A 17,174-nucleotide genomic window follows, 5' to 3' on the forward strand; every position below is an offset into this window, starting at 1 on the left:
ATAGCTCCCAACATGCCTGACCATTGGCCATGCTGGCTGATGGGAGTCGAAGCCCAAAATTTGGGAGGGCAGCAGGTTGGGGGAGGATGCTCCAATGTCTTTCCTTTGCTACTCCACATCCTGGTTTATCTTCATCCTAATGCACTTGTCATCTTCCAGTGCTCATCCATCTTCTTTGCTTTCTCTTAAGTTTCTGATCTTAAGTATATCAAGAAGAGTTTACATTGGCACCCATTTGGAATTATGCTAAGCCTCTTAGTTAATAAATGAATACTGGTTCATTCCACTACAGCCATGCAAAATGGGACTTTTGACTGTGGTGCTGCAGAATATTCTCATCCTACATCATTTCACATTAGATTCTGGTGGGAGGCTAAGACCGTGCACTTTAGAAAGGAGATTGTCAAATATGACACATGTATTAACAGGTGTAAGCCAGCCTCTGAAGAGAAGATGCAAAGATATTCCCCTTACTCTGCTTGACCTGGAATATAATCTTTATTGGAGGCATTATTTGACTTCAGCATAGACAGTGGCTTTGGTCATAATGGGATAGTTGCAGCCATATAAAGAAGGTGGACTAGCAAGATGTTTGCCCATCTGATGGCTTTTTCCCAGCAGCAGGAAGCTGAACATGAAGGTGCAAAGACAACACCTCATTTGACAAATAAGAGTTCTACTAAAGCAAAAGGCAGGAACACCTCCAGCTCTCTTCACAGAAAGCTCCATGCCTCAGTACCTCTAACTGGATTGAGGATCAAAACAAAATAGAAAACACCGGGGGGGGGGGGGGAGACGCACACCTTAACTGCTGAGTCTTCAGCTGTTTTAGAGAAGGACCTGGGGTGGAAACCTTGCTCTGGAAGCATAATCACCACTACATTATTACTGTTACGCCAACCTTATTTGTAGCAAACTATACTCCTGATAATTTATAGTTAAAAGGTGTTTGGGAATACAGACTATAGCTTTAGGGGCTACCCATGGAATTTGAAATCTTAACCTAACAATTTGGCAGATTGAATCTGAGCTAAGGAAAGGTTATTTTAGTGCCTAAATGGGGAGGGGGTGGGGGAACACACTTCTTGCTCTTAGGCCTCAGGCTACTAGGATGAAGTAATGGATCATTTCAACTTGGGCCCAGCACCACATGTATTTTTCTTCAAAGTAAGCAGCTCTGCTACTTCCTCCTACCCAGCCCCATGTTTGCTAATAGACGGGTGGCGTGAAGAGATGCTTTATTTTGTTGTACTGGCTGAAAAGGTACAGTTGATTAAGATTACAATCTTAGCTCATGCAAGGCTGGAAACCAAGAGAAGCAGCACCAGCCTTGCTCCCTGAAATAGTCCATGCAGGCTGCAGCCAATACAGGGCAACCAACCATTTGGGTATTTATTCCACAGTACATGGCCCCTTTCCTGCAGCTGGCATGGGTCAAAAGAGGGTTGGTTACATAAAGTGCAAATGGACAGACAAGTCAGTCAGAAATGGCCCACGTGCTTGGGTTCGAGTTATTCCCTATTAATATGAGGTGTGCAAAACCAACAGCTTGCATACAGAAGGAAGAGAGGTTTATAGTCAGTCTTGATCCTTGTGACCTGCATGCACACAAATTATTAAGAGGCAGACAGATGTTTTGGTGACAGAATTGCTGTTCTCAGTCCCCACTGAGTCACAGAGATGTGGGTGGTGAACTCAGCCAGGCAGACTACATATTACAGGATGGAGTTATGTGTGTTGCCAAAGACCAAACTAGATGGTATACATTTGTGTGCGACTTTCTCCCAATGGTTTGGGTTGAGGTTGCAAATTTAAGACAGGGAGGGAAAGGGTGCAGAGGACTACTTGACCCTTTTCCCCCTGGCCACTTTTCCACTCACAATTTCCCCCTCCAGCTAATTTTACACCTGCATGGGAAGAGACAGGTACCTCTCTCTCTCTCCCCCATTGGGGGTGGGGGGATTTCAAGCAGAAGAGTGGCAGGAGGGGAAGGGGTTAAGCAGCCCCTCTCCCCCCCTCCATCCATTCCTCTGCTTTAACTCCCAACTTCCAGTGGATGGTCTTGGTTTAGTAACAACCCAAAACATTGGGAAAGTTGCAGGCCTCTGCTTGCAGTTTCAGATCTCCTAGATCTTGGTGACAGCTTCATGGATGGAGCCAGCAACGTAATCCAGGTTCTTTGTGGTCAGACCACACATGTTGATACGGCCACTGGCCATCAGGTAGATGTGTTTCTCTTTGATCAGGTACTGGACTTGCTTAGCTGGAGAAGGAGGAAGAGAGAGTGTCAGAACTCTCACCAGAAACCCAGAGCAGCCTTTTCTAAGATTTGTATACTATGGCCAAGGTCACAGCAAGAAAAACCTTTGATAAGCAGCCAGCCACAGGCAGCAATATAGAGAGATCTCACTGAGGGTTTGGCAAATGAAAGTGCACAGAGAGCTCCTTTCATAATGGGGAGCTGCATAAGAAGGCTGCTTGGACTTATGGGGGTGGAGCAGCATCCAAGACAGAAATATCTTCTGCAAGATTATCACAAGCAAAGCCAGGGAGTCTGATTGGTTCCCTGGAGCACCAGCACCCTATTTCCACTCTGTCCATACTCTATTACAGGGGAGGGCAACTTGCACTCCTCCAGAAGTTTTGGCCTACAACTCCCATCAGCCCTAGCCAGCATAACCAATGGTGAGAGAAAATGGGAACTGTAGGCCCCAACATCTAGAGGTCTGCCTGCTACTATTTTCTGCCCATCTGTGCTTGCCTCACATCAGTACTCACGGTTCAGGCCAGTAAAGCTAAACATGCCGATCTGCTCCGTAATGTGGTTCCAAGTCCCTGGTGTGCCTAGCGCTTCAAGCCGAGACCTGAGCTCTGCCCGCATCAGTAAGACCCGATCGGCCATCGTCTTGACATTCCCTTTCCTGTCACAGAAAACGGTCCACACTCAGTCCAACACCCGCTTTTCCCATAGGGATGGGAATCGGTTGGGCTGTCAGCTGTCCCCACTCAGCAGGGATCGCCACCCACATCTGGTCTCGCTGGTTCTTACCACTCAACAAAAAGCTCTGGGGTAGTAAGTGTAGTGGCCACAATACGAGCCCCCTGCGATGGCGGGTTAGACCAGGTCGTGCGGACAATCTTCTCCATCTGGGACAGGACACGCTGCACATTGTCTGCATCCTTTGCCACCACGGTCAGGTTTCCCACTCGCTCGTCTGAGGAAAGAAAATGCAGCAGGAAGCCTCAGTCACCAGCAGCCTACTGAGTGAGAAACCCCACTTCCCTATTTTACAGGGGTGTAGAACCTCGGGCTCGGGGGCCAAAGCTGGGGCTCGGGGGCCAAAGCTGGGGCTCGGGGGCCAAAGCTGGGGCTCGGGGGGTTCCCAGAAGGCCACACCCCTTCCCCCTCGCCCCAACTTCTTTCCCCCCCAACCGCTGATGGTGGTGCTTTCCCAGCTTCTGTGCAGTTTTTCCCCGTTCTAAAAGGTTGAAATGCTTTTCCTAAGGCTTAGAGCACAATCCTGTGCATGTTTAGACAGAAAAAAGTCCTACATCTCCCAGCATTCCACAGCTAGCCATGCTGGCTAGGAACTGTGGGACATTTTTTCTGTCTAAACATGCATAGATTGCACCCTAGGTTACTGGCAGTATGCGCTTTAAGCTAAAATGTGTGTGTGTGTGTGTGTGTGTGTGTGTGTGTGTGTCCATCCCCTTTGCCTTTGGCCCTGCCCACCAGTGGAATGCAGCCCCCAAGAGCTTCTCTGATACAGAATTCAGCCCTTGGGCTGAAAGAGGTTCTGGAACCCATTATTTTATCTATAAGGGAGCAATCCTATGGCCACTAGACAGCAGCTCGACAGCCATAGGATATGTTGTTCTCTGGGAACTGACCTCAGAGCCTGTGCTCCGAGGTCAGTTCTCGGAGAACCAACCTCCCCTCATTTCCGCGCTGCCCCATCCTCCATGCTCGCCAGAGGAGCGCAGAGCAGCAGAAAAGGGGCGTGGCTGGGGGCGTTCTGGGGCAGAGAGGGCAGAAATGCCTGTATGACGCATCCTATGTGTCGTACAGCAGCCTCCTTCCCTGCTCTGTCTAGCCAAAAATGCAGGGCAGGAGGAGTGCAGAGGGAATAATGCAGGGCAGCTTTGGATAGGCGGTTGCCTCCAAGTTCGGAGGCGGCCGCCTATCTGGATAGGACTGCGCCCTAAATATTCCAACTTTCAGTTCTCAAAAAGATCCCCAAAGGTGCTTACAACATTATAATTATACAGTACAAAAAAACAAAACCACACATAACGCAAAAATAAATCCTCCAGTTAGTAGGCAAATTAAATGAACACTCACTGTAGAGGCCAAAGTTTTTTGAGAAGGACTGGGCACAAAAGAGTTCAAAGCCCTCTGAAACAAAGTAGCGGACCGCCCAGGCATCTCTATCCAGGCAACCTGATGCAAAACCTTGGTAGGCAGAGTCAAAGAATGGGAAATGGAACCGGCGCTGCAGGGAAGGAAAAGAACGGATTTGGGTTTTCAGTGCAGACTTCGTTGTGTCCTTAACTGCCTTCCCTAGAAGTACGTCCTCATATAATGGTCCCACACTCTGGGCTCCTTGGCATCAAGAAGCCCACTGTGTTCCTGGTTAGAAGAAACACATTAAACCACGCAGAAGAAGAAGGCTGGCTTCATTTGATTAGTTCATTCAGGTCACAACATTTGGCTTCTCAGCCCTGAATCTGAGAGTGCTTTGTTGCAGAATTTTAATGGCTATAGCATGAATTATATGCAGGCCTGTTGCCTTTTGGCAACATTAAGTGAGCCAATACCTTCATAACAGCAGCGATTTGTTTCCACTGCTCCTGTGTGGGGTCTGTGCCAGTTGGATTATGAGCACAAGCATGGAGGATGAAGACAGAGAACTCTGGAGCTTTCTGGATAAGGGAAGAGGGGGAGAGAGAGAGAGAAAAGAATTAGACTCCATGACAGGTGGCACTAAGCATCCATGTTTGAGACTCACTGATGGGATCAAAGTCAACCAGACAAAGTGCTGAATTCAAGTATCCTAGATGAATACACATCCATGATGGATGAAACATAGGAGCTGCTAGATAGGTCTCAACCATATGTTGGCAGGTGTTAAAAACTTCTGGTATTGTATTATATATAAAAATTCAGTAAGGTAAACCTCACAGAGAAGGAAAAAAAGCGGTTAAAATAAATATTCTTCCAAGAAACTGATGTGGACTGAGATCCAAAAGAACCCTCCCAACCCCCTAGCGCTTCCATGTGTGTACTGGGGCCCTCCACATTTACTTTTCTGACTGCAGCTCTCGATCAGAGGCTGCTGGGGAGGCTCCCCTACGGACAGTTCACTCTCTGAAGTGGTGGTTCAGGAGGCATGAAGGCACCAGAACAGACACAGAAGTTCCTACATGTGCACATAGGCTCTGCCCACAGCTCTGTGAATCCCAATGAGTAGATGGGATTCCTGAGCGAAGTTGTTTTGCAGGCAAGAGATGCAGATTCTCCTGGCAAACATTTGGCTAACCAGATGTTAACACAGTCCAAATCCAACACATCAGTGAAAGTGCTGCACTAGGTTATTCCTGCCTTTCCTGAAGTGTAGCTCCTATAGAACATCTACACGGCAGTTATCGGCTGTCCCTGTTCAGATTTCTATCTAGAGACTTATAGGGCAACTTGATCCACCTCCAAGTCCTCCAGAAGTCCCTGGATGTCCAGGCCCCTGTTTGCAGCATCCCAGTAGCGATAGGCTCGGATGTCCTTGAAGCCAGCATCCGTGAAGACAGAGTTATGGTTTTCTATGGAAAGAGAAGAGAAGCATTTGCCATTTATCCAAGGCTCAAGCCATGCAGGGCTAGGCTGCCTTATATGGGAGTTTGAAATCCTTTGGGGTATGGAGAGCCCAGCCTTCCCTCTCTCTGCTCCATACCATGCCAAAGGGGGCCAACCAGGCCTCAGCACTCACCCCAGGAGGGGGAAGAGATGTAGACAGGAGTTGCTGTGTTGTTGGTTCCATTGTACCAGCGCCTTAAGAACTCTGCCCCAATACGCAGAGCCCCTGTGCCCCCCAAGGACTGAACACCTCCTACCTAGAACAAAGGGAAAGGAACTGTTAGAAGCAGATACTGTTTTCAGTAAGAGTAGCAGGCATCCTGTCAGAGCAGGGATCCGGTTTCCCATAGGATCCCCTTCTTGTTGCACAGGGATTTTCAGCCATCCGCACATTCTTCCATTCCAAGACTTGTAAAGCCCGCAGGTGAAGCCCGCACTATTGACCCTGTATCTCACCATGTCAATCTCTTTTATGTCAACAGCGGGCCTGTTGGGTTGGATGCTGATTTTATTCTGTTGATGTGCTTTAAATTGTGTTTTAATGCATTTGTTTTATTATTGTTTTCATCGAGTTCTATATATAATTATAAGCTGCCCTGCCATTTTTCTTGGCAGAAAGGAGGAGAACTAATCAAGTCAATCAATGAATGCTAGTCCCAACTAACATTCCACACCCAGCCATTTCCAGTATCCCTCCACCCAGGTGGAAGCCACTTGCTCCAGCAGCCCAGCATATTCTCCATTTGCTCAGGAAAGCGATTGTCCATTAGCAGTCACTCTACAGTCCCATTGCACACGGAAGGAATGGGAAGCTACACAAAACAATCTCTCATCTCTAGGTCACTAAGAAGCTGACACCCCACTTCCCTCCCCTGCCCCAACTACCCCTGCCCCAGATTAGTTATAGGACTTTGCTCTTCAGGCTTACCCTGTTCTCTTTAATGGCTGGGCTGTCCTCTCCTAGGGCAATTCGTGAGGAATTGGTACGAAAGTCTGGCAAGCCCAGGATGGGGAGGTACTCATGATTCAAGCTGGTGTCCTTGGTGATCATCATCTCCACCTTCCGGACCACTGGCAAGACCCACGGCTGCCCCTCATCTGTGCGATAGGCTGCAGGGCAGAAGGGGAGTAAATTACTCTAAGCACACACGCAGTGATACACACGACAACCCAATCTGGAAGGAAGGCCCTTATTGCAGAGAGGTCTTTCCATTACTCCTTCCATTCCAGGTTGCCAGATTTTACTGTAACCCTCTGATTTTACTGTAAACCTGTGCTCCTCTTGCACAGGAGGCCTCTGCTGCAGCACCATTCCCACAAGCCCTTTGCTCAAATATTAAAATGTAAACACTCCATTCCTGCCGAAAAGTCTATCTGACGTGTCAGTTTGGCCACTGCGTCATGTAGGTTTGGTGGTTCAGGTGTGCCCAGAGCTGAACAGGAGCTTCAGGCCAAGAGCAAGGAAGGTACAAGACCATTTGGGCTGTTGCAAAGACAAGTCCTGAGCACGAGCTGTGGAGCATGGACAAAAGAGGCCACAGGCAACAGTGGAGAAGTGTCTCAGAAGACCCTGGCTGAGGGAGCACTGAAAAGCTTGCTTCTGCATAGTGAACAGTTTTGAGCTATTCACTTGCAAAAGGAGCAGTGATCTGGGCAGGAGCCAAATGACTTAGGAGCAAAGAGTAAAGTTTGAGAAGCTGCAGCAGGACAGGCAGCTAACGAAACTCTATGCTCAGCCTGGACTCTGCTTCTTGGTGCGGGGGCAGAGTCCCCTTTCCAGTTTCTGCAAGGCCCAGGCAATAATGCACTCAAGGTCATGTGGTTGGCCCAAGGAGACCCTGGACATCAGCCCAGCTCTCCCAACAGCCGTATCCCAATTAAAAGAACACCAGGTGCCAGATGCTCACGCAGCATCACCTGCAGGAAGCCAAAACATGAAAGCCACAATCAGGACCCACTCCAGAAAAGTACTAGGCAGAAACAAGCCCAAAGAAGAGGATACATGAAGTTTGACCGAGGACACAGGGTGGGCAACAAACCAGGGAGGTGGGGATAGAAGCTAAGCAGGTGGGGAATTAATGCGGGACAGACATTGCAGGTAAGAAGGTGCCACCTCTATTCTATAGATCCAAAGCAGCCCCAAATCTAGGAAGAAGCAATCACTCCTTCCCTCTCCACAGCCAGCCTAAACCCCTTCCTTGGTCTTTCCCTGCACTACTTGCCTTTCTTTCCATCAGTCATCGCTGATCTTTTGACTTGAGCCAGGGCATACAACACAGCTCCCATAGCAATATGGCTTCAGCATTTCCAGGAGCAGGAATTTGGACAAGACAGAGTACAAGACTACCACCACCCCTCCAATTCTACAGTTCCACAATTCTGTCCCCCTGTAGATCAAAGCCTATAAGCCTTCCATCCAGGCAAAACAAGTAATCTGTTACACCCACTGCAGAACCCTATAATTACAACCCAAGCCTTGCATATCCCTTCCTGCTGAGCTTTCTTAGACTGTCCTTCATACAAACAAAGGAGTAAGCACCAGAAAGGCCGAGCATTACAAGAACTATGCCATGGCTGCTCATCTCTCCAACCCACCAGTTCAAGGACCTTTGGGTCTGACTGTGTGTGCTCTGCTGATCAGGGATCACTTAGCCCTGGCCATTTTTGATGTACATAAGTGAATTCTGATGTGCTATTTTTCCCCCTAGGCCTGAGTGCCACCAGATATGGAAAGGATTTTTCCAGAGGTCCAAGTACTTCAGATCACCAATATGGTTTAAAAAACAAAAACCAATTGAAAAAATAAGCTGGAGATATTTCATTAAGTCTCTAATCTCCCTGGGATTAAAATATGCCAGAATCAATTGGTTGATTCTGAAGTATTCTGAAGTATTCATACTAACAAAAAAAGTCAGCTTCATCACAAGACCCAATTGTTTAATCGTACATCCAGCTAGGATTCCCCTCTTTTCCTTCCTTCCCCCTTCTGACAGAGCTATTGTACCTCTTAACAGTTACCCAATGGGCACAAGTGCAGAGCTTCGGTGGTATGGAGCTGCAACTATGGAGAAGGCATCACCTGTTGGATTTTTGCCTGTTTCACGGCTACTAAAGCAGGGATGGGGAGCGCATGGCCCTCCAGATGTTGCTGGACTACAACTCCCACAACCCTCCACCCCTGGCTAGGACTGATGGGAGTTGCAGCCCAACATCTGGAGGGCCACATCCCCCCCCCCTTAAAGGCTCCAGAGGGGCCCTGTCGGAATGAAAGGCGGCGACGGCCACCACGCGTCTCTAGGGAACGGCAACTGTCATCCCACCAGGGCCCCGCGGGGTCAGAATTAAGCCCCTGGCCCCCAAGCCCTGCCGGGGGCCAAGGACCCTCCCCACGCGGGAGTCGCCACGCCGGGTCTTCTCACCTCCCACGCCCAGGTTGACCTTGCGAGGATCCCCGTCGGCGCGGAAATCCGCCGTGAGCTGGAAAACGGCCACCGGCAGGGCCTGCGGGACGGCGCTGAACACGGATCCTGCTCCGGGAGCCATTGCGGGCCGGCGAGGCTGAGGCTGCTCGAGCGCCGAAGCCGCCGCCTGGAGGAGACTGTCACCTTCAGCGGCCGAGGCGAGAGAGAGCGGCCGCTCGACCCCCCCGCCAATAGCGGGGAAGGGCACGCGCTCACCAATCACAAAGCCGCTTTTGAGGGGAGCGAGCCTGGACAGCCAATGGTACGACAGTTAAGGCGGTCGGCCGGCTCGGCTGGTGGAGGGCCGCAAGCGGCGGGAGTGCCTGAAATATCGCCAATCAGCGCCTCGCAAAGGCGGGCCGAAGTTAAAATACCCAATCCCGCCGCTCTAAGGGAACGAGTCACAAAGGTGGGTGTACGAGAAAGGGGTGGGTCACGCAAGCAGCGGGACACGCAATTCTAGTGAAAGGGGGGGGGCGTGTGGATCTCCAGAAACTGTTGGACTGCAACTCCCATCAACCCTAGCCAGCCTCGCCAATAGTGAGGGATTATGGGAGGTGCAGTCCAACAACATCTGGAGGACATGTTCCCCCTCCCTGGGCTAATGCTGTGCTGGGAGGCAGCTGCAAGCCTAAGGGGCAGCAAGGGAGAAAGGCTGGGGGGGGGGGTGTTTCAGGGAGCAGGAGGGCTGCAGTTGGTTGTGCATAGTAGAGCGAGAAAAGTGAAGGTTTCCAGGAGGGGTGTGCCACGATGCGGTCAGCTGGAAGGGGTGGGGGCTTAAACCAAGACCCTGCATTCCAACACCTATTTCAGATGTTGTTGTTAAGTCGTGTCCGACTCTTCGTGACCCCATGGACCATAGCACACCAGGCCTTCCTGTCCTCCGCTCTCTCCCGGAGTGTGCTCAAGTTCATATTCATTGCATAGGTGATGCTATCTAGACATCTCATCCTCTGCCGTCCCCTTCTCCTTTTGCCTTCAGTCTTTCCCAGCATCAGGGTCTTTTCCAGGGAGTTTTCTCTTCGCGTTAGGTGGCCAAAGTATTTCAGCTTCAGTATCTGTCCTTCCAATGAGCAGTCAGGGTTGATTTCCTTTAGGATGGACTGATTTGACCTCTTTGCAGTCCAGGGGACTGGTAAGAGTCTTCTCCAGCACCACAGTTCGAAAGCATCAATTCTTCTGCGCTCAGCCTTCCTTATAGTCCAGCTGTCACAGCCATACGTTACTGCTGGGAAAACCATAACTTTGATTATACGAACCTTTGTCAGCAAGGTGATGTCTCTGCTTCTTACTATGCTGTCTAGGTTTGCCATAGCTTTCCTCCCAAGGAGCAAGCGTCTTTTAATTTCATGGCTACAGTCACCATCTGTGGTGATCTTGGAGCCCAAGAAAATAAAATCTGTCACTGCTTCCATTTCTTCCCCTTCTATATGCCAGGAAGTGATGGGGCCAGAAGCCATGATCTTAGTTTTTTTAATGTTGAGTTTCAAACCAGCTTTTGCACTCTCCACTTTCACCCTCAACAAGAGGCTCTTTAGATCCTCTTTGCTTTCTGCCATTAGGGTGGTATCATCTGCGTATCTGAGGTTGTTGATAATTCTCCTGGCAATCTTAATTCCGACCTGTGATTCATCCAACCCAGCGTTTCTCATGATGTACTCTGCATATAAGTGAAATAAGCAGGGCGACAATATGCAGCCTTGTCGTACTCCTTTCCCAATTTGGAACCAATCGGTTGTTCCATGTCTGGTTCTTACTGTTGCTTCTTGACCCTCGTACAGGTTTCTCAGGAGACAGGTAAGGTGGTCTGGTACTCCCATCTCTTTAAGAATTTGCCACAGTTTGTTGTGATCCACACAATCAAAGGCTTTAGCGTAGTCAATGAAGCAGAAATAGACGTTTTTCTGGAATTCTCTTTCTTTCTCCATGATCCAGCGAATGTTGCCGATTTGATCTCTAGTTCCTCTGCCTCTTCGAATCCCAGCTTGTACTTCCAGTAGTTCTTGGTTCACATACTGCTGAAGCCTAGCTTGTAGGATTTTGAGCATAACCTTCCTGGCATGTGAAATGAGTGCAATTGTACGGTAGTTTGAGCTCTCTTTGGCATTGCCCTTCTTTGGGATTGGAATGTAAACTGACCTTTTCCAGTCTTGTGGCCACTGTTGAGTGTTCCAAATTTGTTGACATATTGAGTGCAGCAATTTAACAGCATCATCTTTTAGGATTTTAAATAGTTCAGCTGGGATACTGTAATCTCCACTAGCTTTGTTGTTAATAATGCTTCCTAAGGCCCACTTGACTTCACTTTCTAGGATGTCCAGCTCAAGTTCAATGACTGCACTATCATTGCTATCAGTGACATTAAGATCTTTCCTGTATAGTTCTTCTGTGTATTCTTGCCACCTCTTCTTAATCTCATCTGCTTCTGTTACGTCCCTGCCTTCTTTGTCCTTTATCATGCCTGTCTTTGCACAAAACGTTCCCTTGAGATCTCCGATTTTCTTGAAAAGATCTCTAGCCTTTCCCATTCTGTTGTTTTCCTCGATTTCTTTGCATTGTTCATTTAAGAAGGCCTTCTTGTCTCTCCTTGCTATTCTCTGGAACTCTGCATTCAGGTGGACATATCTTCCCCTTTCTCCCTTGCTTTTCGCTTCTGTTCTTTCCTCAGCTACTTATCAAGCCTCATCAGACAGCCACTTCGCTTTCTTGCATTACTTTTTCTTTGGGATGGATTTAGTTGCTGCCTCCTGAACGGTGTTACGGACCTCTGTCCATAGTTCCTCAGGCACTCTGTCTATCAGGTCTAATCCCTTAAATCTATTCCTCACCTCCACTGTATATTCATAAGGGAAATGACTTAGGTCATACCTGAATGGTTTAGTGGTTTTCCCTACATTCTTCAATTTAAGCCAAAATTTTGCGATAAGAAGCTCATGATCTGAGCCACAGTCAGCTCCAGGTCTTGTTTTTACTGACTGTATAGAGCTTCTCCATCTTTGGCTGCAAAGTACATAACCAATCTGATTTCAATATTGACCATCTGGTGATGTCCATGTGTAGAGTCGCCTCTTGTGCTGTTGGAAAAGAGTGTTTGCTATGATCAGCGTGTTCTCTTGGCAAAACTTTATTATCCTTTGTCCTGCTTCATTTTGTACACCAAGGCCATGCTTGCCTGTTATCCCAGTTATTTCTTGACTTCCTACTTTAGCATTCCAATCCTCTATGATGAAGAGGACATCTTTTTTTGGTGTTAGTTCTAGAAGGTGTTGTAGGTCTTCATAGAACTGATCAACCTCAGCTTCTTCAGCCTCAGTGGTTGGGGCATAAACTTGAATTACTGTGATGTTGAATGGTTTGCCTTGGATTCGTACTGAGATCATTCTATCGTGTTTGAGATTGTACCCCAGTACTGCTTTTCCCGCCCTTTTATTGACTATGAGTGCTACTCCATTTCTTCTAAGGGATTTTTGCCCACAGTAGTAGATGTGATGGTCACCTGAATTAAATTTGCCCATGCTTGTCCATTTTAGTTCGCTGATTCCCAAGATGTCGATGTTCAGTCTTGCCATCTCCTGTTTGACCACCTCCAGCTTACCTTGATTCATTGATCTGACATTCCAGGTTCCTAAACAATATTGTTCTTTACAGCATCAGATTTTCTTCTCACCACCAGACACATCCACAGCTGAGTGTCCTTTTGGCTTTGGCCCAGCTGCTTCACTCTTTCTGGCGCTACTTGGAAATTCCGTCTGCTCTTCCCCAGTAGGATATTGGACACCTTCCGACCTGAGGGGCTCATCTGCCGGCGTCATATCTTTTAGCCTTGTGATACGTTCCATGGGGTTTTCTTGGCAGGAATACTGGAGTGGGTTGCCATTTCCTTCTCCAGTGGACCACATTTTGTCAGAACTCTGCACCATGACCTGTCCATCTTGGGTGGCCCTGCACAGCATAGCTTATGGCTTCACTGAGTTACGCAAGCCCCTTCGCCACAACAAGGCAGTGATCCATGAAGGGGTATTTCAGATGACAAGCCTTTTATTTAATTCTGCTGCTGGTTTTCATTTGGTTTATGTGCTGGAGTGGTTTTATTCTTTGCTCCTGGTTTTATTTTGGTTTTATTCTGGGCTGCTCTCATTTTTTTGTTTTGTATTTTATGTTTTTAATGAATTGTACATCAGTCCAGAGAACTTTAGTGGTATAAAAATACAGTAAAGGCGTAATCCTATGTATGTTTAGACAGAAAAAGGCCCACAACTCCCAGCATGCCCCAGCCACCATGGCTGGCTGGGGCATGCTGGGAGTTGTGGGCCTTTTTCTCTCTAAATATGCATAGGATTGTGCCTTAAATAAACACATTTTAATAGCTTCAAGCCAACCTGGCCATACTGGCTCGGGATGATGGGAATTGCAGTCCAACATCTGTAAGGCACTTGATTGGGGGCAGCTCCTTTATGCTGAGGTTTGCAGCATCTCAACCTATCTCAAGGCATTTCAAATGGGCCATTTTAGTTGTATAGCTGGTGCTTAGGCCTGCTGGTCCCAATGCATTTCTGTAGCCATTTGGAATGAGAGACCTTTTGTATAACTTTATTTTAAGACAGGTTGGGATGCAGAAGCACAACCTATCCTGGTGCACTTTAAATGGTCATTCTGAACTGCTGTTCTTTTCTGTCTGGCTTCTTGTAAAGTAAAAACACTACAAAAGCGACCAGTTGCTCTCAATGCATTCTGTTCTTATAGGCATTTGGAAGGGGCCAAGGCATTATAGTGGCTGCTCCTCTGTTATTTGGTTATCAAAGGCAGGGGCTTGCCAGGCGCTCCATAAAATTAATAATTAACTTATAAGGGCACAGTCTTATGCTTGTTTAGACAGAAAAAAGCCCTACAACTCCCAGCATTCCCCAGCCAGCTGGGAGTTGCAGGACTTTCTTCTGTCTAAACCTGCATAGGATTGTGCCTAATGCAATTAACCTACATCTTTTGTTCACTCGCGCAGGCACACACACACGAATACATAGCATGTTGTATTTCAACAGGTGACATTCTTCCAGCATGGGGAAGCAGTGGTAGGGTAAGCTTCTCCCACTGATTCTCTGCTTTTTAAACACAGAGGAGCCCTACCATACCACCCTGCCTACCCCCCACACAAATTCTAGCAACCCCTTTTCTCCACTTCTTGTTTTCTGATCTATCTCATCTTAAGGCTGGAAAGAAGGCTGGAGGTGGAGAAATAGGCTAGAACTTCAGAACTAAGTGAGGTAGAAAGCTTAGAGTCCCATCTTACAAAGAGGAAAGTGAGGAATTTCAGTGGGTTTATGGTTAAAAAGATTTGAATCCATCTCCAATGCCCACAGTCAAGCTATTTTCTACACTGGTTGGTATCTTCTACATTTACCCTACCTCACATCAACACTCCTTTGGTTACTTGTCTTTCCTAGATATTCTGCCAATACTTCCCATGCCAATGACTTCCTACATCTCACTAAACTTTTATAGTTCTTTGAGAGTGTCAACAAGCATGTTGATAAAGGTGAACTGATAGGCATTGTGTACAGAGTCTCTCAGCAAAGACAATTGCAAACATTGCAGTCTTGAGATAAGAGGAGAGGTCCTTTTAGGGATCAGAAAATGGTTAAAGAACAAAAAGCATGGAGTAAGAATAAATGGTCAGTCCTCACAATAGAGGGATGTAAACAGTGGGGGCGGAGGGGGGGCAAGGATCTGTATTGGAACCAATACTTTTCAACTCGTTCAAAAATTATCTGGAGTTGTGAAGAGCTCCAAAAGGGTCTCTCCAAATGCTGGGAATGAGCATTAAAATGGCAAATGTGGTTCAATGTAAGCAAGTGTAAAGCGATGCACACTGGGACAAAAATATCCCAACTTCACATATACGCTGATAGAGTCCTGGACTGGCAGTGACTAGCCAGGAAAGAGATCTTGGGGTTGTGGTGGAGAGCTCAATGGCAATACTGACCCAACGTGCAGCCACTGTGAAAAAGAAAAATCCTATGCTAAGCATCATTAGAAAAGAAAAGAAACACTGCCAATATCATAACGCCTTTATAAAAATCTATGGTGCAACAACACTTGGAATGCTGAGCACAGTTCTGGTCTCCGCACCTCGAAAAGGATATTGTACAACTAAAGAAGGTGCAGCAAAGGGCAGCCAAAGTTTCAAAGAAGTGGAGCAACTCGATGTTTTCCAGGACCCTTCATCAGGCTGTATGATAATCACTCAAGCAGGGCTAGGGAGAGAAAACAATTCAAGTTGATGTTGAAGCCACAAAATTTGCATTTGACACAGTCTTAAGTCAGAGTATAGGAGGATATAGCAGACTTAGGGTGCAATCCTATGCAAGTTTAGACAGAGAAAAGGCCTACAACTCCCAGCATGCCCCAGCCAGCATAGCTGGCTGGGGCATGCTGGGAGTTGTAGACCTTTTCTCTGTCTAAACATGCATAGGATTGCACTCTTAATTCAATTCTACTACAAGGATGGGAAACGTGTGGCCCTCCAGAAGTTGTTGGAGTACAACTCCCATTATCCCTTAGTATTGCCTATGCTGGCTAGGGCTGATGGGAGTTGTAGTCCAACAACATCTGGAGGACCATACATTCCCCTCACCTGCTCTACGTGGTGCTATGCAGATTGCATAGGCATGGCCCCTAACATGGTGCACCCTTACATCCCCCTGAGGCAGGGATCTTCTTACTCCATTCCCCTGAGGAAGCCTGCCCCACAGCAGGGAACAGAAGTATAACCCTGTCCCTTGGCCTACTAATCTCCCCTGGCTTCAAACTCTATTGACTGCAAAGATATGCACTGGTTAGGGAAGTCTGCCCCTACTGACTGAAGATGTTGCTGAACCGTTCAACCACATAGGCACATGTTAATTAATTTTAATTAATGTAAGTGTTTAAGGGCGCAATCCTATCGGGATAGGCGGCGGCCTCTGAACTTGGAGGCGACCGCCTATCCAATGCAGGGCAGGAGAAGCGTGGAGGGGATCATCCCCTCTGCACTTCAGCCACCCTGCATTTATGGCTAGACAGCCAATTTCAGCTGTCTAGCTGTGGGACCTCAGAGCGCAGGAAGTGGCAGCCGAACAACATGTAGGATGCGTCCTACCAGCATTTCTGACTTCCGCGCCCCGACACGCCCCCAGGAACACCCTGTTTTTGCCGCTCCCACTCCTCTTCTGAGCACGGGGCCATTCCGCGCCGCCTATGAGGCAGTGTGTGTGGGGGGGTGGAGGTTGGGTCTCAGGGAACTGACCTCGGAGCACAGGCTCCAAGGTCGGTTCCAGGAACTGACCTATCCTATGGCCATCTAGCCGCTGACTAGTGGCCATAGGAGTGCACCCTAAAAAGCAAAATAACCCCAAGGTGCACACCCCCGGGGTTCCCGTAGTATGCATGTCATGTTTCTTTTCTTTTTTTTGAATATATTTTTATTTATTTTATCTTTATAAATGAAATAAACAATACCAAACATACCAACCTGATCAATACTACGATTTCTCAACAATACAATATTCTTATGAGGACACAACAATAACAAAAAGAAAAAGAAAAAAAAAGGAAAAGGAAAAGGAGAGAGGAAAAGAAGTAAAGAAAAAGAAAATAAATTTATTTCCCTTTCCCTCCCCCTCCCCCTCCCTTTTAAAGGGTTAAGTTTAAACTCCAGTATCCCCTGGCCTCCGATGCCATTCTGTTTTAAAAACTATATCTATAACATTAACGATCTTACAGTTTAATAAACAACCTTACATTTCAATATCATATCATCAATCTTATATCAAAGAAACAGGCCTACAGTTCATTCCCAGTAACCTATATTAATAATAATAATAATGATT

At 47.4% G+C, this 17,174-nt stretch overlaps 1 protein-coding gene across 1 annotated transcript; it reads right to left on the reverse strand.

Annotated features, from left to right (window-relative positions):
* Positions 1–475: 475 nt before the first annotated feature.
* On the reverse strand, positions 476–9,502 carry GOT1 (glutamic-oxaloacetic transaminase 1). The gene is made up of 9 exons (XM_084846645.1): positions 9,268–9,502; positions 6,777–6,958; positions 5,982–6,105; positions 5,702–5,814; positions 4,819–4,923; positions 4,343–4,493; positions 3,050–3,215; positions 2,779–2,921; positions 476–2,263 (listed from the first exon to the last, which is right to left on the reverse strand). The coding sequence occupies exons 1-9, from the start codon at positions 9,389–9,391 to the stop codon at positions 2,127–2,129; spliced, it is 1,245 nt and encodes a 414-aa protein (XP_084702771.1). The 5' UTR covers positions 9,392–9,502; the 3' UTR covers positions 476–2,126.
* Between the last annotated feature and the right edge of the window lie 7,672 nt (positions 9,503–17,174).

This window comes from Heloderma suspectum, chromosome 3 (assembly GCF_057233095.1).
Source record: "Heloderma suspectum isolate Gila_16-S chromosome 3, 16-S_ref, whole genome shotgun sequence".
NCBI classification, from domain to species: domain Eukaryota; kingdom Metazoa; phylum Chordata; class Lepidosauria; order Squamata; family Helodermatidae; genus Heloderma; species Heloderma suspectum.